Below are 26,350 nucleotides of genomic sequence, written 5' to 3'. Positions count from 1 at the left end.
ACATTCTGAGGTCCCAGAGCTTTCAAACAGACTGCTCGAAGTTGGAGCCTGCTCTTCCCTCCATACTACCTCCACACGCATCCCTTCGGGAATGGGCCGTCCACACTTCCAGGGGCTCAGGCCACACGGCGACAGCACTGGGCCCCAGGGGCCAGGAGGGGCAGGTCCGCGCCAGCTGTGCCCGCGCCGTCGTCCGTCCTCCCAGCGAGAGGTTACGAAGATCCGGTAAAGGGAACTGGAAAGCCGGGAGCCGAGACGAGGGCCGGCTCCGCAGCTTTGCACTTGCCCTGACACGGAGCAAATGACCCTTCCCGAGGCCTCGGCTTCCTCCTCCGCAGACTGGACGCCCGGGGACGGCGTCTACTGAAGCTTGGGGAGCCGGTGCCGCCTGGGACAGGCGCGCCCGCCGGGCGCGAAGGCAGAAACTACATTACCCAGAAGGCTGTGCTCCGTGCGTCGGCGACGGGCGCTGAGCCAATGAGGACCCAGAAGAGGGGCGTTTCCTGCGAGTCCGCCGGCGAAGGCGGGGCTTCCGGCCTCTCGGTGGGATTAGCCATTTGTCTGTGATGGTTACGTCTTCCCCGGCCTCGAGGAGCTGACCCATGGTCCCGGGCCGCTTCCCAGCGCTCTCGTCGTGACGGAGGGAAGGAGACTAGGGGCGACTTCTGCACCTTTATAGAGATCGTGCCCTCCTCCCCCCGCGGGCCCGCGGGCTCTCTGTGGCCTCCGCACGCGTCCTTCATCCGTGCAGTCGCCAAGGGCGGCGCCCGGGCCTGTGCGCATTTTACACCGCGGAGACTGAGGCTCGGAGTGCAGCGTCGGCCCAGGCCACCCAGCCAAGGCGAGGCAGGGGCGCGGGTCGCCTGAGCCGTCCGGGCCGCTTGCCTCCCCGACCCTGCTCGGTTCACGGGTCCGCCGATCTAGCGATGGCGTCGCTGATGGACCAGACCCAGGTGAGTGGAGGATGATTGCGGAATTGGAAGAACCAGAGAAGGCTCCTACAGAGAGTGGTAATCAAGTACTTCCTTGGATTTATTTTTGCATTTGTTTGTTCATGCCAAGTGGAATTGGTTTACCATTTATTTTGTACCCTCAATAGTGTCGGACCTTTGCCAGGTGATTGATAGGTGACTGAAGGATGAATGAGACTCCTCCCTCCAGGAGCTCCCATCTCACGTAGAATACATCTAATCCCGATCAGCTCCGGTCCACCATCTCCTAGCTTGTCTTCTTCCATTTTTCCTTTGCTCACTGCTCTTTGGGCACCCCCACATGACCGTGCTGAGTTCTCTTCCGCATCCCAGCCTTTGCATTCTACCTGGGAAGCTGTCTCTGGGTCTCTGGAGGGCTGCTTTTTCACATCCCGTTTGGAGTGGCCTTACCTGGCAATTCAGGCTAATGTAATTCCTGCCTGCTTGCCCACGAGCTGGCGTTTTTATGTAGGGAACCTGGTGAAATTACAGAAGTCTTCTGGATTGAGGTTTTCCGGGATGTTGTGGGAGTAAAGTGGAAAAAACAGCAATCATAACAAAATAGCTATAATAACCTGACCTTAGTTGGGTGGTGAGATGTGCTGACAGGCAATCATGATATTTAATTTAATCCTTAGCTTCTCAGAGTTAGCTTCTGTTATTATCACTGTTTTACATAAGAAGAACTCAAGGTTCAGAGAAATTACATGTCCAATGTTATGCAGCTGTTAAGTAACAGAAACTCACACCTAGCATATTGTCCACCAGGGCCTGTGTTTTTACTCACTTGGTTACGACAGTGGACTAGGAATCCCTGGTTTCAACACCTGAAGTAAACTTTGCAAGGTTTACTTCATTGGATATGGAGGTGACATTGGGTATGGAGGTGAGGGGCATACCAGGCAGAATAAATTAAGTCGACAAAGACAAGGTACGTTGGTTGCTTAAAGAAGCCCAGGGGGATTTTGTGGTTGCTGTTATTTTGCCGTGGACCCACACCCGCTCCATCTGGTGAGACATGTCCTGGAAGGGCAAGATGGTGACCTTTTCTCTTAGATGTTCATCCCACCTGCAGCCGTTAGAAACACTGTGGACAGTCAGAGGCCCATGTTGTCATGGCCATAGCCTGCATTATTCTCTGCCACTCTTGTTCCCTGGTACAAGTCTTCAGTCCTCAGGGATACGACTGTAAGGACTTAGGAAGGAAAGATGCTGATGATGGCTCTGCCAGTCCCCAGGCAAGTGGTACCCCTCATTGCCTCTCTTGTGAGGCTGGTAAGGATGTCACCACTGCTCAGCCTACTTTCACAGAAATATTTCCAGGAACAGCTGAAATGGATTTCACAGCAAAAATTAGTAGAAATACTTCATAGCCTTGTTACTGTGGATTTGTTTTGGTGATGGGGGAGTGTTGAATTTATATGGTTATACCCTGGACAGAGGGACCTGGGTACAAATCCCTGCCTCTGTCCAGATCAGTGCCTGTGACATGATGGTTCTTACCTTTTGGGCTGTGGGAGGATTAATAAAAATTCCAAAGCATACCAAGCCCTGAATATTTCTTTGTAATTCTCACAGTTTGACGTATTCATCCAGCAATTGAGGCTTAAAATGATGTTCCAAGGTCACACAGCAGGCATGGATCAGCTTCAGGAATTTATATTCAAACCCCAGGGGTCTGACTTCAGATCTGAGACTTTTAGTGTTCTTTAGTGTGGCAGGCACACAATGAGCAACCGTGAGGTCCAGTTGCTGCTGCTGATACCATTTTTGTTATTGTCATCCTTAGCATTATTTCCCCACTCCTCTGACATCTTACAACACCTGCTCTCTGTATCTCACAGTACATGCAAGATTGTCATTGTTTGTGTCATTATCTAGTGGCTCCCACAGAGGAGGTTCTTCTGTCTTTTATACTGTTATGTTCTGTTCAAAGCAATGTCCACCTCTCCCTTGAGCCCAGCATAGAGCTAGGTCCTCAGGTGCTCAGTTATTTGGGACCTGATTCCCTCTGAACCTTTACCAGTGACTGAGTGATGGACTCTAATCCCATCCAACAGCCCCAGGGCAAACACTGTTACCTCTCTTTGACTTTCCAGGTGTCTGTGACCTTCGAGGACGTGGCTGTGACTTTCACACAGGAGGAATGGGGGCAGCTGGACGTAACCCAGAGGACCCTGTACCAGGAGGTGATGATGGAGAACTGTGGGCTTCTAGTCTCTCTGGGTAAGAAGTCACCACTCCGCCATGCAGGAGACCTACTGCCACCTTCATTCCACCCCCTTGCTTCAGGCCTGACTAGTCAAGAAAGTTTCTGAAACCTGCCTCCCTCTTTCACAAAGCTTCAGTCATTTTTGGTCTCATCTCTTCCTGTGTGTCTTTGGGCAAGAATGTGTTGGAAGAAAATTGGAGGTGTCTTGCAGATCACAGTGGGCAGGCATTCCAGCTGAGCCTATGAGGGCTGATGCCAAGAACTGAGAAGAACCATAGTTATGTCCTGGCTTCTGAGTTTCTTGTTCTGGCTTCTCCCTGTGGGGCTACTCGCATCACTGTATTTTCAGAACAGCAATTTTCACTATGCCGTGTTGGCAACAGGCAGTGGCCATCCTAGTCCTTGCTCTCTGTGGCTCCCAGGTTCCTTATCTGTGCTTCTCTAAATGTTTATATCATTCTTCTTTTCACTGCAGCTGACTATTGTGGAGGTGTCCGTGAAGCACAAAATGACCACCTGAGCCCATACTTCCTTGATTTCTCATCCCAGTGCCCAGCATAGGCTAGCCTTAACCTGAGGTCCTTATTCCAGATTTTGAAGAGGGATCTGAGTGACCAGGCTTGGTTGGGTAAAGTGTCCCCACAGCCTGGGGCTATGGGTGATAGGTTCTTCTTCAAGAAGGGGGTGAGTCAGGCGGACTCCCAGGAGGGGTTTACCACCAGTACTACTTGGTATTGTTCTCAACAACCCATTTTTTATTATGACCCTTCTTTACTCACTTGTGCCTTCATGATCATCGCTTGTTTCCAAAGGCCAGGGCCATGATCTTTAATTGGTAGGAGAGATAAGTTAAAGCAGTGCTTTCAACAGTTGGTGGTTTTGTCTTCCAGGAAACATTTGGCAATGTCTGGAAACATTTTTGATTGTTATATCTAAGAGGGACTGCTACTGACATCTAGTGCGTAGAGTCCAGAAATGCTGTTAAACATCCTACAATGCACTGGACAACTTCTACCACCATCACCCAAAAATTATTCTGCCCAAAATGTTGGTAGTGTGAAAATTGATAAACTCTAGCTTAGCTGATTCTCTCTTTGAGGATAATAACCATCTTAGACTATTCAGTTTGGGGAGAAATGACTGAAGTCCAGGTCAATTTACCAAACTCTTTTTCGGGTAAGACATGCCTATTTTTAGAGAATTGGAATTATGTTCTGTTTCAATAAGATGAGATAAAGCAAAGCTGGTAAAATTCATTAGATAATATTTTATAGAGACATTTTTTTAAACAAAAAGTCCTCTATCTGGCCTTGCCAACCTGTTCAATCACATTTCATACTGCGTTCCTCTGAGCTCACTCTGTCTAGGCATGTTGGGCTTCTCACTGGTTCCCTGAGCACATGCCCACCTCAGGCCTCTGTACTAGCTGTTCTCTCTGCCTGCGGAGTATTGCATTTTACAAGGCTGGTCCCTTCTCAGCACAGTCACCGTCTATTCATTGTACTTTGTTCTGACTGTCATATCTCATGTAAGCCCTGTCGTCTACCACAGCTGCTCTCTCTCATCCCTCATTTATATCATTCTAAGCCCATTGCTCTCCACTGAGGTGATTTTGCTCCTCCCAGTGGCATTTGATAATGCCTAGAGAGATGTATGAGTGTCATATCTGGAATGGGTGTTTTATTGACATCCAATGGGTAGAGGCCAGGGGTGCTATTAAATGTCTTTATAATGATGCACAGAAAAGCCCCCCACGACGAATATTATCTGGACTGAAATATCAGTTTTGGCAAGTTTGAGAAACCCTGTTTCAGAGGGTACACAGACACTTTATCACCTGGTGTTGGGGACCTCTTGAGGAAGCCATTCCTTTCTTTTTCCCCTCCCCCACTTGTTAAGAGAAAGTAGATGTTTACTGCTAAATCTTTATCACTCCCAACTGCTGGTAAATTCCGTTCCAACAGAGGGAGCATTCTCAGATTCGCAGTCCTGAGTAGGCTGTATGAGTGTGCTGAGATTTATTAACATTATTTTGATTTCATTGTTGTAATTTCATGGTAACTTTCTATGGGGGCAAGTGAGTCTGGTTTTACCATTTATCAGAGCAATATGAGATTTCCTTTTTTTATTTTTATTAATAAAAGAATTAACAACAAACAAACAAAACAGTAAGATATCATTCCATTCTACATATATAATCAGTAATTCTTAATATCATCACATAGTTGCATATTCATCATTTCTTAGAACATTTGCATCGACTTAGAAAAAGAAATAAAAAGACAACAGAAAAAGAAAACGATAACAGAGAAAAAAAGTTATCATACCATACCATACCATACCCCTTCACAAATACTAAAGCTTTGTGTCTCGGTATGTTCATGGGTAGAAAGGGATAATGAAATGTGTACTTCACTGAGCTGTTTTAGGGTATATGGCTTGTGGATGGAAAGGGCTCAGGACATAGTCTGGTAACACCTGGCTGTGTACAGGTTGGTACTGGATCATCTTAGTTGTCGTGCTCTGCCTCATGCTTGGACATGACCTCTTCTGAAGCAGAGTTGAGTAGTCCTGTGGCTGAAGAGCACAGATGCCAGAGGTGCCTATCCTGGGTTTCTGTCTTGGCTCAGCCATTCACCAGTTGTGTGCCCTTCAGCCAATCACTGTGTCTGTCTGACCTGTTACTTCATCCATAAAATATATCACACTATATATTTATCCTGGGATGCTGTGAGGGGATCCTGAAATAGAATCCTACTTCATGTAGAGCCTCCAGGAAGAGCAATATAGCACTTTGATTAGAATCTGAAAAAGGACTTAAATCAATGATGACACATACCATGTTCTTGAATGAAAAGACTTAGTGTATTAAGTATGTCAGTTCTTCCTGTAAATTAATTCATAACTTTAATTCAATTTTTTTTTAAATATAGGACATTTAAAATATTTGCCATCATCTCTGGGATATAGTTACACCTCATCAGTGTTAGTTGTTTACTTATTATTGGAATAAAAAGTTCTACGGCAACATAGAAAATTTATTAAGCACCTTTACTTTCGAGCGAGAGTTCAGAAGTCTTTGCAAGAAGTGATGTTTGGGCTGAGAACTGAGAAGATAGGGTTAGGTAGGTGGAGCGGGCCAGGGGAGCACAGCTTTCCAGATAGCAGGAACAGCATGTGTAAAGGTCCTTTGGTAGTGTGCAGGGGCATGTCTCCAACAAGTAAAAGAAGGATTCATTCACTATCTCAGTGCCCCTTTACTGAGTTGAGTGCCAGGCATACAGAAGAGCTTTGCTTAGTGTTGACTATATGAATCTTAAACTACAACTCAAGATCTGCTTGTTATGCCTCTTTCCAGTCCTGGTGCTTCTGTCATTGACCTCCCTGCAGAGTTCTTGAAACTTTTTACGCCTCTCAGGTTGTCACATCTGTAGTTTTTTGTTTTTTTTCTTTTTAGGTATGGGTTTGGTAGCATCTAACAGAAGACCCATTACACCCTGAAAGAAATTTATTATCTGGCCTGATAAAAAAGCTCATAAAATTTATTATGTTACCTAATAAAAAGCTCAAAGATAGGGTTACCTCCTGGGTTAGTGAATGCCAACACATTTCTGTTTCTTTGCTTTTTCTTTTCCTTGGTCTACGTCCTTAGGTAGATTCCCTCACAGGAGTCAGAGGATGCTTCAGGGTGACAAGATTGACAGGCCCTCTCATTCATCCTTCCTGAAATAAAGGCTTTCCCTTCAAAAAGAGTAACTGGCACCTTATGTGTGAGATTAAAGCAAAAAATGTTTATTTGTTACAAAATTTATATTTTGACTAGTGCATTGCCTAATATAACTTATGTAGATAGTTTGATTGAACACCATAAGTACTTAGAATCTCAGGTAGGACATGAGATTTTGTTGGTTTGTCCAGAGTGATGCCCCAGTGAATCCAAGAGTGATTCGATCAGTGAGTGGAAAAGTATTTGCAAAGCCTCCTTCGGGGAATGGTGAGAAAGGAGAGAAATTCAACTTCCCCAAGTTGAATTCTTGATGTTCTCACAAGCAGTGTGGACAATCAAAGCTATAGGCTGAGCCCCCAGTCTTGGGGTTTGTTCATATGAAACTTAGCCCCGCAAAGGATAGGTCAAGTCTACTTAAAATTTAGGCCTAAGAGTCACCGCCAAGAGAGCCTCTTTTGTTGCTCAGATGTGGCCTCTCTCTCCAGCCAACACAACAAGCAATCTCACCACCCTCCCCCTGTCTACGTGGGACATGACTCCTAGGGGTGTGGACCTTCCTGGCAACGTGGGACAGAGATCCTAGAGTGAGCTGAGACTCAGCATCAAGGGATTGAGAAAAACCCTAGAATGAGCTGAGACTTAGCATCAAGGGATTGAGAAAACCTTCTTGACCAAAAGGGGCAAGGGTGAAATGAGACAAAGTATCGATGCTGAGAGATTCCAAACAGAGTCGAGAGGTTATCCTGGAGGTTATTCTTATGCATTAAGTAGATATCATCCTATCTTTTATTCAAGATGTAATAGAGAGGCTGGAGGGAACTACCTGAAAAGGTAGAGCTGTGTTCCAGTAGCCATGTTTCTTGAGGATGATTGAACAATGATATAGCTTTCACAGTGTGACTCTGTGATTGTGAAAACCTTGTGTCTGATGCTCCTTTTATCTACCTTGTCAACAAACGAGTAGAACATATGGAATAAAAATAAATAATAGGGGGAACAGTTGTTAAAATAAATTTAGCTTGGAATGCTAGTGATCAGTGAAAGCGAGGGGTAAGGGGTATTGTAGGTATAATCTTTTTTTTCTTATCTGTGTTCGTTTTATTTCTTTTTCTATTGTCTATTTCTTTTTCTGAATTAATGCAAATGTTCTAAGAAATGATGAATATGCAACTAAGTGATACTGTGAATTACTGATTATGTATATTGATGTTTTATTTGGTTTGTTAATTTTTTTACTTAATAAATAAATTTTTTTTAAAAAGTGACTACCTTAAGTCACTGCCCTACTTGAGACTACTGATGATTGAGAGATGCCCTTTGCATGATAATGAAGACTAGTAATTTAAAACCCTCCAGTTTGAGATGTGGTTTGGATTAACTAATAAACACCTTCTAGAAGGAAGAGGATCATTTTCCCTGAGTTACTGAACAGTGTGGAGATTCAAAGGAAATGAGGGCTGACTGTTACAGCCAGCAATACTGTTTGCAGTCTTTAGGGCCCAAAGATAGTGTTATCCTAGACTAGATTGAGAGGCTTTATTTCTTTTCACCAAAATCCGTGTGTCCTCTTTCTTTTTCCATGAACAGGATGTCCTGTTCCCAAGGCAGAGCTGATCTACCAACTGAAACATGGAAAGGAACTATGGATGGTGAAGAAAGATCTCTCCCAAACCACTTGTACAGGTAGGCAGCTAAGTGCCAGACTGGTGGGGCTCTCTGCAGCCTTCAGACCACGAAGAGGCCACTGGCCCTGGAATCCCTCGGGAAGTTTCTTGTTGTTACCTCTGTAGGGATTAGGAACCATGGAGCCCTTTGATCTGTGATTTCTCCATCCGTTATACTCCCCATCCCTCACCCCCACGATCACACTCTTCATTGCTATTTATGAGAACTGGGATGTATTAGGGAAGATCATTCTCTGGGCTTTTAACTACTTAGGTTTAAAGTCTGGTTTTGCCTTCCACCAGCCTTTGTAATCCTAAAGAAGTTGCATGATCTCACAATTACTTTTATAAAACTTAGTCTAAGTTATATAAGTTAAATACAGCTAGCTAAAAATTCAGGGTGACATTTATCCTTCTCTCATCTACCAAAGACCCTGGAGCCATCACGTGTGTTGTTTGATGTCATCTCAGGTTATGTTGTCTCCCACTGATAGTCCCCTATGCTGCTCAGTGTCACTGTCCAGGCCCATTTCAACCTTCAGAGTTTGTTCCAGACCTTTACCCCCTTCTCAATCCCATATTTCCTCTTGAATCTCTCAACAGCACTGTAAACTCATTAGGCCTAAAAAGGAATCCATGACTTTGCCCTCTTTTTAAACTGTATTTTGGATGGAGTTTTCTTATTTTAATGTAGTCTGATTTATAATTTTTTTTCATAATTAATGATTTTGTGTCTTCTTTACTCAAACGTCAGTGATATTCTTGTTTGCTTTATACTAAAAGCTTTAAAATTTGACATTTAATTCTTTATTAACTTGAGGATGATTTGAGTATAGAGTGTGATAGGAATGCAATTTTATTCATTCTACATGTGGGTAACCAATTCTTTTAGCTTCTTTTCCTTGGTAGTCTTTCCTTTTACCACTGATATGCTATGCCTTCTCTGCCATATATCAAAGCTTCATATGTGTATGATTCTATCACTAAGCTCTCTGTTCCTTTTCATTGCCAGTTTGCCTTATCTCCATGTCAGTATCATGCTGCTCGATATTATAATTTCGTAATAATTCTATTACTTCATAGGGTCACCCTGCTCCTTATTCTTGTTTGGAGATATTTTGGTTCAAACTGAATTTATTTATTAATTTAGGAAGAATTGTCAGCATTACATTATTGAGTTCTCCATTTATTTAGATCTTCTTTAATGTCTTCAAGTAAAGTGTTATGATTTTCTCCATCTGGATCATGTCTATTTTGGTAGTCTTTTTACCTACCTGTTCTTCAGGCACACCAGATTCAATATATCCACCCAGATCCTGCTCGCTTCTAGCTCAAGCCTGTCTTGAGAGAGGCGTTAGCAATTCCTGTTGTCGCCCAAGTGAGAATCTTTGGAATCAGCTTCTCCTCTGTTCCTTCTTGTCTCTGCATTCTCATCAACACCATCCTCTCACAGCACTGAAGTCTCTGTGCCTTTATGTGTCCTTCTCCTCATGCTATAATGGCCTTTGTGCTTTTTCTGTGGTTGGCACCTCCCAGCTTTTCACTAGGACGTACTCATGGTACACATCCTCTGGGAATTGTCCTCTGATCTCTTGATAGCATACATCTGGACTACATTAGGTTCTCCTTCCTGGTGTTCTTGTAGTACCATGAGATGTCCTTGCTTACAGCACACTCACTACATGTAGTATTGTTATTACTTTGTCTACTCGTTTCTATTCAGGAAATGAGAAGATGTGTCTACTCCAGATTCTTTTTCACCTGTCTTCCACTTTCTCTTCCTGGGTCTCCTGTTCCAGGTGTTAAGACCCCAAGGATTAGGAAAGATAGATAATGGAAGCCTAGGTTTCAGAGAGGACAAAACACAACAGTCACAGCGGCATTATTTTCATCATTTTTTTCACTGAAGTACTTTTTTTTATCTGTGTGTTGGCTAAAGGCCTTTTGTGTAATGAATTTCTTTCAGATGACAAAGGAAGACCCAAGGCCTCAGAATTTACCACTTCTGAACTGCTTTTGTCTGAGGAAATCTCAGTCCATTGGCAGTTACCAGAGGGAACCTTAAGGGACTCCCCACTGGACCAAGCCAAGAATGAAGAAGAGACATCAAAAATGCAGGAAGAATACTTGAGACCAAGGATGGACCCCCAGAAAGAGAACCTCCTTAGGAATATGAGCCCCAAACACAATGGTTTGGAGATATGTGAATTTGATATAAATTCAAAGGTTGTACAGAAACAAGTTTCCCCAGGAGATGTTCTACATAACCGTGACTTACATGGATCAGATAAAGATCCCATGATTCATGAAGGGAAAAATCCCTATAAATGCAATGAATGTGGGAAACTTTTTAACAAGAAACGACTCCTTGTTCGACATGAACGGATTCATTCTGGAGTGAAGCCCTATGAATGCACAGAGTGTGGGAAATCCTTTAGTAAGAGCACATACCTCCTTCAGCACCACATGGTCCACACTGGGGAGAAGCCCTATAAATGCAGTGAGTGTGGGAAGGCCTTCAACCGCAGGTCACACCTTACACAACACCAGCGAATTCACACTGGAGAGAAGCCTTACAAGTGCGATGAATGTGGGAAAGCCTTCACCCACCGATCCACTTTTGTTTTACATAATCGGAGCCACACAGGAGAAAAACCCTTTGTATGCAAAGAATGTGGGAAGGCCTTTCGTGATAGGCCAGGTTTCATTCGACACTACATGATTCACAGTGGAGAGAATCCCTATGAGTGTTTTGAGTGTGGGAAGGCCTTCAAACACAGGTCATACCTTATGTGGCACCAGCAGACTCACACTGGTGAAAAGCCCTATGAGTGCAGTGAATGTGGGAAAGCCTTCTGCGAGAGTGCAGCACTCATACACCACTACATCATCCACACTGGGGAGAAGCCCTTTGAGTGTATGGAGTGTGGGAAGGCCTTCAACCACAGGTCATACCTCAAGAGGCACCAGCGGATTCACACTGGGGAGAAGCCCTATGTGTGCAGTGAGTGTGGAAAGGCCTTCACCCATTGTTCCACTTTTATCTTGCATAAAAGGGCCCATACTGGAGAAAAACCATTTGAGTGCAAAGAATGTGGGAAAGCCTTTAGCAATCGAGCAGACCTCATTCGACACTATAGCATCCACACTGGAGAGAAGCCTTATGAGTGCATTGAGTGTGGGAAAGCCTTCAGCCGCAGGTCTGGCCTCACAAGGCACCAGAGGATTCACACTGGAGAGAAACCTTATGAATGCATCAAGTGTGGGAAAACCTTTTGCTGGAGCACAAATCTCATTCGACACTCTGTCATCCACACTGGAGAGAAGCCTTATGAGTGTAGTGAATGTGGAAAGGCATTTAGTCGTAGTGCATCCCTCACTCAGCATCAAAGGAGTCATGCTGGGAGAAACCCTATCAGCGTAACAGAAGTGGAGAGACCTTTTACAAATGGACAAACCTCAGTCAACTTCCAAGACTTTCTACTAGGCAGTGACTTTTTGAATGTAACCACTGAGGAAAATCTTTGGCCTGAAGAAACACCTTACTCAGCATCTGATCATTCATACCAAAGAGAGACTGCACAAGTGTCTTCCCTGTGAGAAAAGTTTCTGTGGCAGATCATCACTTTTCACCTAAAGAGTCATATTATAAATTGACACATCCTAGAGCCCTTTTCTACATCTGAGAATTCATCCAGGATATAGACCCATTGGTATTTTACTCTTAGGACAACTTGCAGCCACATCTTTGTCTTTAGTTTACACTGCAACATTATCTCAGGAATTTTTTTTTAATGAAGAGAGGAAGCTGAGGAGACATAGAAAAGAAATGCAAATACAGCACTTTTCATAAACTCACCAGTCAAATCTATGATATATGTCAGATTCCCTATTTTACTTGGGAGAGGGAAATGTTTCAGAGATAAAAGCCCTCACCTCTTCATATGTTTTATGTATATATCTACATATATATGTTCACTGCTGTTCAGTGTCAGGAGAGTTAGTTGGTTTCAGATCTGAAAACATTTATTGAAAACCTTCATTGTTCCACAACATCGTCTCTACACTTGAGAAACATAAGTCTTTATGAGAAATTTGAATGCTTGAATCATATATAAGGAGATAAGGATACCTATATAAATATACACATTTTGTTGCACCAGCTAAGATTGTTTAAGGCTTTGATTTTTAAGAAACAAGTCCTTCATATGGTTTTAAACACCTAACAGCCATATTCTCTTGATATTTATCTACTTGTTTACTTGGTTATGTAGTTATGTGGTAAATCTTAAAATTGGGTGAAGTGATTCCTCTTTATTCTTATTTAAAATTGATTTAGCATTCCTAGTTCCTTTGACTTTGCATAAAAATTTTATAATAAGGTCTGTTTTTACCAAATTCTTACTTAGACTTTGATAGAATTTGTTAAATCTAGGCCAATTTATTAAGAATTGACATCTTTTATTATGTTGTCTTCCAATTCATGAACCTGTGTCTCTCAATTTGTTTAAATTGATTTATTTCATTAGTGTTTTGTTATTTTTAGCATATAGATCCTGTTCATGTTTTGTTAGATTTATGTCTAGTTTTGTTTTTTCCTTTTCAGAGATTTTAGATGTATTAATTTTTTTAAATTTCACTTTTCACCTGATCTTTGGTGTAGGCAGAAATGCAGTTAATTTTTTTATTTTGCGACCTACCTGAACACAGTTACTTAGTTCTAGCCATTTTGTTTGATAGACTCTTCAGGATTTTCTATGTAGAAAACCACTTCATCTGCAAGTAGATACAGTTTAGTTTCTTTATTTCCAGTATATATATCTTTTATTTCTTTTTCCTAACTTATTGCACTAGCTAGGACTTCCAGTATGATGTTGAATAGGACTGGTGAGAAACATCTTTGCCTTGTCCCTGATATTAGAAGGAACAAATTTAAATTTTCACCATTTAGTATGATGTTAGCTATAGGTTTTGAAAAAGACATTCTTAGTTTATAGTATTCCTAATTTACTGTGAGTCTTTCTCAATGAGTGTTGAATTTTGTGAAGTACGTTTTCTCCAACGGCTTATATAATCGTGGTTTTTCTTCTGTAGCTTATTGGTGCATTACATTGTTTTTTTGTTTTGTTTTGTTTTTGTGGGAAGTGCAGGGTCCAGGAAGCGAACCCAAGTCTCCTGCTTGGCAGGCGAAAATTCTACCACTGAGCTACCCTTTCACCGCCCTACATTGAATTTTGAATATTGAACCAGTCCTTTTATTCTTGGAATAAAGTTCCATTTGATTATGGGACATTCCATTTCTATTTGCTAGCATTTTGTTGAGCAATTTTGTTTGTTTTTTATTGTCTTTATCTGGGTTTGGTGTGTGGCTAATACTGACCTACTAAGGTGAGTTGGTAAGTGTTACCTCTTCTATTCTCTGGGAGAGATTGTATCGTATTGGTGTTACTTCTTTTAATATTTGGTGGAATTCTCCAGTGAAACTGTTTGAGGCTGGAAATTTCTCCTTTGGATGCTTTTTAATTATGTATTTATTTTATTTAATAAGTATAGAACTGTTCATAGTATCCATTTCAAATTATGTGAGTTTGATAGTTTGAGAAATTGTTCTGTTTCAGCTAAATTTTCTCATTTATTTCATAGACTCATTTGAAATATTCCCTTTTCCTCTTAATGGTAACAGTGTGTGTGTGTATCCTATTTTATTCCTAATATTTGAATTGTGTTATCTTTTTATTTTCATCAGTCTTCTTGAATGATAATCCATTTTATTGATCATTTCTGTTCTCACTTTCACTGATTTCTCTTCTTTTTTCCTTCTGTTTGCTTTGTTTTATTTTGCTGTCTTCCTAGTTTCTCAGGATGGATGCTTAGATTTTTTAATCTATTTTTTTCTTTTCTAATGTAAGCATTTAATGCTATAATTTCATTCTCAGCACTATTTTAGCTCCATTCACAAATTTTTATATGTTCTAAATTTTCATTCAGTTCTAAATATTTCTTGATTCTTTTTGAGACTTTCTCTCTGGCCCATGGATTATTTAGAAATATGTTTAATTTCTAAGTGTTTGCAAAATTTCCCATAATCCTGTTTTTTATTTCTAATTTGTTTCATACTTGGTCTGGTTACATACTCTGTGTGATTTCAAAACTTTTAAATTTTTCAAGGTTTGTTTTTTGACCTAGAATATGATTTGTCTTGTTCACTGTTTCTGCTGTTGTTGGGTGAAATGTTTTATAAATCTATGAGATCCTGTTGGTTGATGGTAATTTTCAGATTTTTTCTGTGTCTTTGCTGATTTCTGTTCAGTATTTGTATCAATTACTGAGAGAGGGATGTTGAAGTCCCCAGCTATAATTATGGAATTGTCTATTCCTCCTTTTATTTCTATCAATTTTTGCTTCGTGAATTTCAAAGCTCTATTGTTTGATGCATACATATTTCAGATTGCTGTGTCTTCTTGGTGTGTTAATCCTTTTATCATTATATAATGTCTCTCTTTGCTCCTTTTCAATTTCTTGGCTTTTGAAGTATACTCCAGGTATATGAAATTAATATAGCCACTTCTGCATTAAAAAAAAAATTTGCATGGTTTATCTTTTTACATCCTTTTATTTTCAACCTCCCTGTATCTTTATATTTGAAGTAGATTTCTTATCAACAGTATACATTCAGGTTGTGTTTTTTATCCATTCTAAAAATTTCAATCTTTTAGTTGATATATTTAGCTGTTTACATTTAAAGTAATTATTGATATGTTAGGACTTAAACCTACCATTTTATGATTTGTTTTCTGTTTGTTCCCTCTGTTTGTTGTTCCTGTCTTTTGTTTTTCTGTTTTGTTCTTTTGTTATCCTGTGTGTTACTTAAACTTTTTCTTAGAATTCCATTTGATATATATGTGTTATATTGAGTATCTCTGTAGTTTTTTTTTTAGTAGCTGCTCTGGGCATTATAGTATGTATACTTAATTTAGCATTATCTACTGGTATCACCATTTTAGCACTTTGATGTTTAAGAAGCATTACTCTCATTTAGTCTCTTTATACTCCCCATTTTAATATAATTGTCTAAAATTTACTCTTCATACATTGAATACCATATCAAATGATAATTTAGTTTTTCCTGTAACTGTTAGACTTTTCAAAAACTTAGAAGGATAGTCTGTTTTCTTCTACTTCCGTTCATTCCATTATTCTTCTATCCTAAAATCCCAAGGCTTGTTCTCATTTCCTTTCCATATGGAACACTTCTAGCCTTTGGGGGTAGGTCTGCTAGTGACATATTTTCTTTTATTTCATCTGGAAATGTTGTTTATTTCCCCTTCATACCTGAGGGATATTTTTCTGAGATACAGAATTCAGATATGAGCTATTTTTTTAGTACCTGATAAACTTCCTTTTTACTTCCATGGATTCGTATCTACTGCCATTTGAACCATGATTTCCCTATACTTAATGGGCCATTTCTGTCTAGCTTCTTTTGAAAAAAATTTTTTTATACTGTTTGATTATGAATGTGTCCTCATATGGAATAGTTTTCTGGGAAGATTATCCTCTTTGGTGTTTGCTCAGCTTTTTTTTTTAATTTGTAGGTGTGTCATTTGCCAACTTGGGGATTTTCGACCACTGTAATTTTTCAGCCTACCTTCTTTCACCTCTGTGGGACTCCAATAACAAATGTTAAATCTTTTGTTATTATTCTACAATAACTATTCTTTTTCTTTTTCCTTTTCTGGTTTAGACTATTTTTTCTCACATATTCAAATTGAATAATTTCCATTGCACTGTCTTTAAGGTCAATAGGTTTTCACCTTTGTCACCCCCAATCTCTTATTGGGCTTATCCAGTGAGTTTCCTTTTGGTTTTTGTATTATTCAGTTGTATAATTTCCACTTTGTTCTTTTGTACATCTTCTGTTTCTTTGTTGAGTTTATAATACCAAAGAAAAACTCTGAAAAAACAGACAGAACAGTATAGTCCAAAGTTGAGGTTCTTTGGTGCTTTGTCTTGATACTGGAATAGAAACCCTAAATTATCTGGTGGAATAGAAGGCTTAGAGTCTTCTATATAAGGATCCACACACTGTCTTCTTGCTACTGGACTTATAACTGAATGTGGTCTACAGTTTTGATCTCCAGAGGCTTATATGTAGAATTACACAGCTTTTTAAACCTTATAACCTCGAAGGAGAAGGGATTCCCTCCACTTCCAGGATCACCCTTCCCTTCTGTTGTTGAACACATCTCTTTCCACCTTGTCTAGGAACTCTTTTCTTCTTCTATACTGATATTTCTTGACCTTTTACTTCTTCCTGTGGACTAGCTCTCGTCCCAGTCTAGAAATGTTCAAGTCTTCAGTCTCAGCCTCTTTTCATTCTGCATGTCTACCCAGCTCTGTCCTTGCTGCCTTCTTCTCTTTCTCTCATTGACACACCTCGTGAAAGTATTCTGTATACTTCCCATTTCCACCTCCTCACGTCCCTTTCACTCAATCCACAGATGACTGCAGAATGTCTTTCGCTTCCATCATCTGATGTAGGCAGACCAGAAAGTTCCCTTTCCTCCATATTCCTGCATTTGACCTTCATAATGCTGCCACTTCTCTGCCTTGGAGGTCCTTTCCTGGATTCTGTGAGTTCCTGCCTTTTTACAGGCTGCTTGTCTTCCTTCCATCTGTTAAACCTTTTTGCTTCCCAAGATATATCCTGGACGACTGCTTTTGTTATTTGTCATGCTCTCTCCATTAGTGAGTTACTTCGTTCTCAAGGCATCTTACTCTTAATGATCTATAGAGGACACCCAGATAGATGTCTCCAGGCTGAATGCTTCATGGATTGCCATCTCTTTGGCATCCTCTCTATATTCATACTCTGCCTGTATGCATGCTTCATGAGGCTACGCCCATGGGCATGCTGTTCACCCAGAAAAATCGTAAGAGCAAGCAAATACTCATTACTCTGAATGTTTTTACTAAAATTGGATCAAACAATGCTCACTTCCCTGCAGCTTTTCTCAATTAACTGCATCTCGGCCATCCCTCTAGGTTGAGTGAAGGAAAACAAACTCATTTTTCTAATGACTGCATATTATTCAGTTGCATCTGTGTAGAAACTACAGATAATGTCTTATTGTCTGTAGTTTGAGGGATGGGAGTTGAGAAAGGCTAAGACATGGTTTTAAACATTATGTTTGAGATGCTTGAGAAACATCTTGGTAAATCCCACTATCTTTTGCCTTGTTGCCCAAGACACCTCACAGTCACCTTTCCTTTTTCCTTTCATCCTCATATTTAGTACTTCCCTTTTTGTTCCTTGGTAGGTGTTCCATATGTTTGAGTGACCGGCCACACACATCAGTTTTTCTGTTATGAGTTTCTATTCCCTCACAGTGTATTTACTGAAAGCTATGTATATAGGTAGTATCATATATGACATTTCGTCTTCAAGAGGAACTATGCAGGTTTTATTTGGCCTTTGTGATTAATTATAAAATCACACAAGTCATTGTGAGTGGTGGAACCAGGGGTTCTTGATGATTCACTTCAGCATACTGCCATACTCATGCCCAGTATTTATTGCAGTGAAAGAATACAAAGGAAAGTCAACAAAGGGAAAAGGCATGTGGGGTAAAGTCCACGGGCAACCTGGTACAGTCTCAAGGGTTCTGTCCCAGTGGAGTCACTGAGGACATGCATAATTTATCCTCCATTGACGAGCTGAGACAACACGGGTGAAAGGTCTACCAGGGAAGCTCATTAGAGACTCTCTCCTGGATTTTTATTGGGACCTAATCACATAGGCACCCTTTCTCTAGCATATACCAAGATTCGAGACTTCCAGATGGAAAGCAGGTGTTCAGTATAAAACACATTGTTTGCACAAACAATTCTGAAGCAGCTGACCTACGCATCATTTCTGCAATGATACAAAACCTCCCAAAATCTAAGGACTCAAATGCCAACTGAGGGCAAACTCTTGCAAGCTCAAAGGACATCAGTCTAAGGCCAGCTATGGTAACTCTGCAGTGACTTAATATTTCTAAAATGCTGTGTAAGTTCAAATTTCTGTGACAAGCATTAAGCAAATACAGTTTCCTCCAACAACAACAAAAATAAATGAGTCATTTATTTGAAGTGAGTGGTCATGTAAAGTAGAACATTAAAGCTAAAAAAAATTCACTAACACATAGTAGAACTTCTTACAAACTAGTCAGGATTTAGTTTAGTGGAGATAAGGTACTACAGAAGTCTGGTGAGATATGAACTAAGGTAAATATATTCTCCATGGCTGCAAGTGGTATTACTTGCAAATATTCCCAACATTCACATTTATCTCTAAAGATGTAATGACTGGTTTAGTGCTGGTTTTTTCCATAGTATGTGTGTCAACAATGTCGTATCTTCTCTTTGTTCCTAGTATTGAAACTTGTAGCCTCTGGCTTCAATTATATTTTCAACTAAGGATTAAAGAATGTAGAGTTTGTAAAAATGTCTGCATAATTGCAGATAACTTCGGATTGGAGAATACGTTGTTGCAGGCATCAGTTACAACATTCATGGATGAATCAGTAAGCTTCATTTGGAGGACTTCAGTGTGATTGGCTGTAGACGAGAAGGCCCTCAACAAATGATTCTGGAGACCTATGCGACCCTGGTGTCTGTGGGAAAGAGCAGCTCCCCCTTTTAATCTGTCCATCAGAAGGCCTTTCCTCTCTCAGTTGTGGGAGGCTGGTATGTCTCTGGAATGCTTAATGATTTCCTTGAGTTTTATGGGTGTTCTGGTTTGCTAGCTGCTGGAATGCAATATACCAAAAACAATGACGTTTTAAAACGGGAATTATTTAATAACTTGGAAGTTTGCAGTTTCATGGCCAAGAAAATGTCCCAGTTAAAACAAGTCTATAGAAATGTCCAATCTAAGGCATCCAGGGAAAGATACCTTGGTTCAAGAAGGCCAGTGGCGTTCAGGGTTTCTCTCTCAAGTGAGAAGGCACATGACAAACACAGAGCTTCTCTCAGCTGGAAGGGCACATGGCGGACACGGCATCATCTGCTAGCTTTCTCTCCTGGCTTCCTGTTTCATGAAGCTCCCCAGGAGGCATTTTCGTTCTTCATCTCTGAAGGTCACTGGCTGGTGGACTCTGCTTCTCATGGTTATGTCGTTCTGCTCTGCTCTCTCTGAATCTCCCTCATTCTCCAAAATGTTTCCTCTTTTATAGGATTCCAGTAAACTAATGAAGACCCATCTGAATGGTAATCAGCTTAACAAACACTTTTGATTGAATTACATCTCCAGGGAGATGTTCTAATTATAGTTTGAAATATACAATACTGAATAGGATTTAGAAGAAACGGCTGCCTTTACAAAATGGGATTAAGATTAAAACATGGCTTTTCTAAGATACATGCATCCTTTCAAACCAGCACATTCCACCCTCTGGACCTTAAAAAAGACATGTTTTCCCCATATACAAAATACATTAATTTCATAACAATATCAGAAATCCTTAAACCACTTCAGTTTAAATGAAATACAAAGTTAGAAACAGTACAAACGCCTATCAAAGTTAGTTACAGGCATAGTTCTGAGGCAAAATCAAATACCTGTAAAACTCAGAAGTTATTTGCTGCCAACATAGAAAGGAGGAACAGTCAGGATATATATATACATGCATTTCCATAGGGAGGAAGGAATATGGTGGTCACTGGACCCAAGCAGTCTAGAAAACCTGCAGGGCAAACTCCATTAGTTTTCAAAATCTGAGAGTCATTTATCTTCGGGGCTTTAGAAAGCAGCAGTCCCACTCTTTCCAAGTGCCTACCCAGAGGCTTGCCACTCTCCAGATGCAGCCTTGGGGGGGTATTGGGGAAACCACCTTTTTCTTGGCTTCACCTTCTCCAAGGATCGGGGCTGCACCCAGGCTCTCTGCCATTTCTGGGGCACATGCTCAACCCACCCACGTGGTGGCAGCCAGGCTCTCCCCAAACCCCAAGGAATGTGCTTCACCCTTTCCAAGGCCTGAGGTGGCATGACTCTTCCACTGCAACGAGGTGGAAGGCCCATCCTCTGCCTTTGGGGCAAACTCACCCTCTCCAAGTGCTTGGGTGGGTCCACTCTCCTGGCACCAGCTTCTTGACTTCAGGCCCCTGTTTCCATGTATTGCCTCATGAAGTTATTTTTTCCTCCAATGTGTCCCTTCTCTGAACCCCCCAGTCCAGATTGGCAGCAGCTCTGCTTATACATGTCCCACAGCACTCTTTGGCTTTCTGTACAGTAGCCTTGAATCGTGCCCATCAGACATAAGGAGTTTCCACAAATCCTTCCTGGACAACTCCATGTCCAATCCTGGTTTTCTCTGAAATGGCTCACTGGTTTCACATTTGGCCAAATCTTCACATAGAGCACTGTTCTTTGGGGTCTCCCCTCCTGGAAGCAGGGGATTTTCAAGAACAATTTCTGCTTTCTTTGTACCCACAGTTCAGTTCTCTGCTTATCTCTTTCCTTTTTCATTTCAGTATAAGCTGCGAGGAGAAACCAGGCTGCACTTTCCACATTTAATTTAGAGATCTCTTCTGCTAAATATCCAAGTTCATGTCTTTTAAAATCTGCCTTCCAGCCAAAGCCACTAGGTTATCTGCTGTTTTAAAACAAGGATCGCATTCCTTCTAGTTTGCAATATTACATGCCTCATTTCTGTCTAAGGTCTCTTCAGAGGTATCTTTAGACTCCACATTTCTACCAACGGTCTCTGCAAAGCATTCTACGACTTCTCTATCAAGTTTTTCACAGTTCCCACAAAATCTTCCCCTTACCCATTTAAAAAACATTTCCAACATGTTTGGTATTTGCAAACCACAGCAGCACCCCATTCTCCAGTACCTAAAATCTGTCCTAGTTTGCTAGCTGCCGGAATGCAATATACCAGAAATGGAATGACTTTTTAGAAGGGGAATTTAATAAGTTGCTAGTTTACAGTTCTAAGGCTGAGAAAATGCCCCAATTAAAACAAGTCTATAGGAATGTCCATTGTAAGGCATCCAGGGATATATACCTTAGTTTAAGAAGGCTGATGGTGTTCAGGGTTTCTCTTCAAGGTTTACTGGCTGGTGGACTGTGCTACTTGTAGCTATGTCGTTCTGCTCTGCTCTCTCTCTGAATCTCCCTCATTCTCCAAAATGTTTCCTCTTTTATAGGATTCCAGTAAACTAATCAAGACCTGTCTGAATGGGTAGGGACATGTCTCCACCTGATCCAGCTTAATAAACACTCTTGATTGAATTACATCTCCAGGGAGATGTTCTAATTATAGTTTCAAATATACAATACCGAATAGAGACTAGAAGAAACAGCTGGCTTTACAAAATGGGATTAAGATTAAAATATGGCTTTTCTAGGGTGTCCTCTTTCTAGGGTGTCCTTTCAAACCAGCACAAGCGGTTGAAGATTTTTAAACGTTTTGGTCATGGGTATGTCACACACATCACAATTGACAGGTTTCAGCTCAATTTTAAGCAGGAAACTTATTTTGCCTCCTTTGGAGCAGTGTCAGGAACATGGGCCTTGGAGTCAGACTCCAGGTTTATTTCTTGACCCAGCTCTTAGCTAAGAAAAATTCCTAATTACTCTGATTCCCTTTAATTTGAAATGTACCTTGCATTAAATATATTAATAAGATACCCCATTTTAAGAGTTTAGCAAAGCAAATAGCCACTTCAATGTCTTTTTCAAAGAACAGAGTTCCTTTGCACCAAAGCAGATAGGAACATCCATGGAGAGCCATGGATGGAGGAGGGGAAAATGTGAAGGAGGAATTCTCAAGGTGAGTTAGGAGAAAGTAGACAGTTGAGGGGCCACATGAAGTAAGGCCCCATTATCCCTTGAGGATTTGATAGTTCGGGAAGGTAGTTCCAGAAGCCTTTCTCACAGGCCCTGACCTATGAAAATGGCCAAATTCAACTAATTAAGGGCCCCAAATACACAAATGAGATCTGGATACCTTCTCTGCATCATTTCTCCAATTTCTTGAGGTTTGAAAGGGAAAAATGCCCCTCTTGCCTCAAATAGCACTTCCTCAGGGAAGGCTTCCTGGATGACCCCATCTAGGTCATTAAATTTATTCTATGGTTATTTTATCACACCTGTCTCCACAACTAGACTTCTAACTTCAAAAAGAAACAAGCCTTAATCTTGATTTACTGCTAATCGTTTTGCTCGTTTGCATGGTTCCTGGTACGTTGTACATGCTCTAATGTTTGTTAACGCAAAGATGAAAGAGCTCAGCGATTTTGTCGAGGCTATTTCTTGAGTGTATTCACTCCCCAAACCTACTCTTAGGCTAAACGATTTGCTGAAGGACTCAGAAAAGCTGTTACATTCATGTGTATGGTTTATTACAGTGAAAGGTCCACAAAAGGGAAAGCTAATAGGCTAAAGTTAAGGAGAAGCCAGGCACAAGCTTCCATGTGTACCCTCCCAGTGGACTTGCAGGGGGACAGGTGTTCTCTTAGTAATGATGTATGGTCACACATTTAAAGTATTGCTATCCTGGGAAGCTCACCAGAGCCTTGGCACCTAGGGTTTTTCTTGGGAGTCATCGGGGAGCATGCAGCACCTACATAACATGTCTCAGTGATTCAGTATCAAAGAGAAGCCTCATACAAGAGCACTTTTATAGGCAAGGTATTCCAAGGGCTCAGGGTTTTTCTCCCAGGATCTGGTAGAGGGCCAGTCCGATCCCTGGAGTGTGCAGAGTTTGAGCAACCCAAGCCTTATGTTCACCCTTTACTGCAAAGTCTATTCCCCTCCCCTTGTCATAGACTTAGATAATCATATCTGTCTGCACATCTCCATTTGCCATGGTGTTTGTATAACAGATAGAGGAATAATATCGGTGTGACTACACCTAAGATTTAAGGCACCAGTATGAGGCAGGGGTAGATTTAAAGAGACAACTAATCCATCCTATAAAGCCATTACATACATTTTCATATTTTTATACTAATTGGATTACTTGTTTCTCCCCTTGATGTACCTTTATTTTACCATGTGTTAAATTTATTTAGCATAAAATGTTCTAAGAAATGATCATGATGATGAATATGCAGCTATGTGATGATATTGTGAATTACTGAATATATATGTAGAACAGAATGATCAAAATAGGAATGTTTGCGTTTATTGGTGGTTTTTTTTTTATTTAAATAAATAAATAAATAATTTGTTTAGCATAGAACTAAGCTGATGGTTAGCTAAATCCAGCTTTTCTTCAGGCCCGTAATTGCCCATCAGTTTTATCTCCAGATGGGGCTCTTCCTCAGTCTCCCAACAGATCAGTTAAGCATCACCATATTCATTCCTGTTGCCACTGTCTGAGGCACAGATGCCAACAGGAACTGTCCTGTCTGCCAATAAGAACAAGACCGTAGAGGACTATGGGTCACATTCCCCAAGGAGGAAGGCCCCACACATAGCTAGCAAGTAGACCATATCAACTGCTACCTGTAGGAATGGGAAGCTATAAACAGGTCCCAACAAAAACATTTTCTCTGAATTGGCCTTTGCACACTTTGTAGAGGATGCAAATGCTCAAAATACATTACTAGGACTGTGAAAGAAGATGAGATCAATTTGGACTCCCCAATTTACATTTCTTCAGACCAAGAAATGCACTTTATGGCCCATAGTGTCTTTAAAAAGAGCAGAAACTTACAATCTCCATATAGGTCCCTTGTCCAGATAAGTCCTGACACCTAGACCAGCCTCTCCAGAACATCAGAGAGTTCCATCTCCCTACCCCATATCAGTGACAGACCCTTCCAGTATCAAAAATTTAGAATTGCCATAGCCCAAACAACCCCAATGAGAAGTATGGAAAGATGAAAGGTGTAGGAGATAGGATTAACATAAGACCTGCGGAACTACTTGGGAGTAGATGGCATTAGGGTGGTGGCGGCAGTAAGCTGCTTTATGTTATCTGATTTATGTAAGACAGTCTGGGAGGAAGAGAATGTTTGTTTACCCCAAATGGTTATTTTAAGTACGAAGGAAGAACACTGAAAGATAAGAACTTTGTTCCCTCAGGAAATGCATACATGCCTATTGTCATCCTGTGGTATATAACCAGGATCTGGTTAAGAATAAAATTGTCTGAAGTCTGTCTGAAGTAAACTCAAGCTTCAGACCCCCTGAGCCCGTCTGTGTCTTTCTTTCTTTCTTTCTTTCTTTCTTCCTTCCTTTCTTTCTTTCTCATCATTCCTTAATATCCTTCGAGCTCCGTTCGAATAGGAAGCAACAGAAAGGTGATGGTGGAATCATACATAGAAGATAGGACTTAACAAATGAATATGAATGCTGAATCATTAAATTGATATCTCTCTTAGCCTCCAGTATTTTAGAGTAGGTAAAAGTAAAAACCTAAAATTGTGAAATTGTAAACCATGTTAAAGTCTGAAATATGTTCTACAACTAATTGTGGTGCTGTGCTTGGAAATTTATAGCTTTTTTGTATATTTGTTATTGCTCACAAAAAAAGAAAGAAGGAAAAAAGTCGATTGTGAGGATAAAAAAGTATTTAAGCCCTCTAGCCTCCTGTATTCTGGAGCAGCTAGAAGGAAAAATATGAGAGGATTGTATGGTAGCCCATATCAAACTCTGGGATCTAACCACTTGTAGAAGAGTGGTTCTTTGAAAACTATTGCTTTTTTATTTCTTTGCTTTGTATATATGTTATACTATACAATAAAAGAAGTTTTTTTTTTTTTTTTAAAAAGGGCAAAGACCTATCAGACCAAGTGAACATACCATATTGCATATCATCCTCAAGAAATTGAAAGAAAGGACTATGAAAACGTGGCCTCAGCCTGATACAAGTAAGGCTAAGGGAAGCCTCTGGCTGATTCAGACCAAGTTGCATATAGGTTGTGAGTACTACTCATTTATTAGTATTAGTACTACTCCCATAACCCTAGTATGGGAGACCCAACATTTTTGGGTACAAAAGTTGGCCATTAGTACACCATGTCAGTAGCATGCATGATGGAGGAAACATATTGGCTCACAATACAGAAAGGACTTGAGAGGATGTAATGCCAGTCTAGGCATCACAGTAAAAGCTGAATCCTCTTTTTTATTTTTATGCTGTTTTATTGAAATATATTCACATACCATTCTGTCCATCCAAAGTGTGCAATCAATAATCTTGAAAAATAAAAAAAGAATGGTGAACTCACACTTCCTGATTTCAAAACTTACTACAGGGTGGTAGCAAATAAGACAGTGTGGTACTGACACACAGATATAAAGATAAATGAAATAGAATTGAGACTCCAGAAATACCCTCACACTTATGGTTAATTGATTTTCCCCAAGGATCCCAAAACAATAAAATGAGGAAAGGATAGTCTTTTCAACAAATAGTGTCTACTTTTCAGACAAGCAGATAGCCATATGCAAAGGAATGAAATTGAATCCTACCTTATACCATTAACCAAAAAAATATATAAATTCCTGTATGTAAGAAGTAAAACTATAAAACTCTTAGAAGAAAACAAGAGTTAACACATGACTGGATTACACAATAGTTTCTTTGATGACACCAAAAGCAATAAAAACAAAGTGAAATGAACATCACCAAAATTAAAAACACTTGTGCAGAGTACCCACAGAATGAGAGGGAAATTTCGCATTTCAAAATCTAATAAGGGATTCTTGTCTGGAACATGTAAGCAATTATTGCTTGCTATTCAATAATTAAAAGACAACCCAATTTTTAAAATG

At 40.6% G+C, this 26,350-nt stretch overlaps 1 protein-coding gene across 1 annotated transcript; it reads left to right on the top strand.

Moving 5' to 3' along the window:
* Positions 1-528: 528 nt before the first annotated feature.
* On the top strand, positions 529-25,319 carry ZNF805 (zinc finger protein 805). The gene is made up of 4 exons (XM_077130635.1): positions 529-953; positions 3,071-3,197; positions 8,498-8,593; positions 10,541-25,319. The coding sequence occupies exons 1-4, from the start codon at positions 927-929 to the stop codon at positions 12,172-12,174; spliced, it is 1,884 nt and encodes a 627-aa protein (XP_076986750.1). The 5' UTR covers positions 529-926; the 3' UTR covers positions 12,175-25,319.
* Positions 25,320-26,350: the final 1,031 nt, after the last annotated feature.

The sequence above is a fragment of the Tamandua tetradactyla genome, chromosome 16, assembly GCF_023851605.1.
Source record: "Tamandua tetradactyla isolate mTamTet1 chromosome 16, mTamTet1.pri, whole genome shotgun sequence".
In the NCBI taxonomy this organism is placed as follows: Eukaryota; Metazoa; Chordata; class Mammalia; order Pilosa; family Myrmecophagidae; genus Tamandua; species Tamandua tetradactyla.
This window is presented reverse-complemented; position numbering and strand designations above follow the sequence as displayed.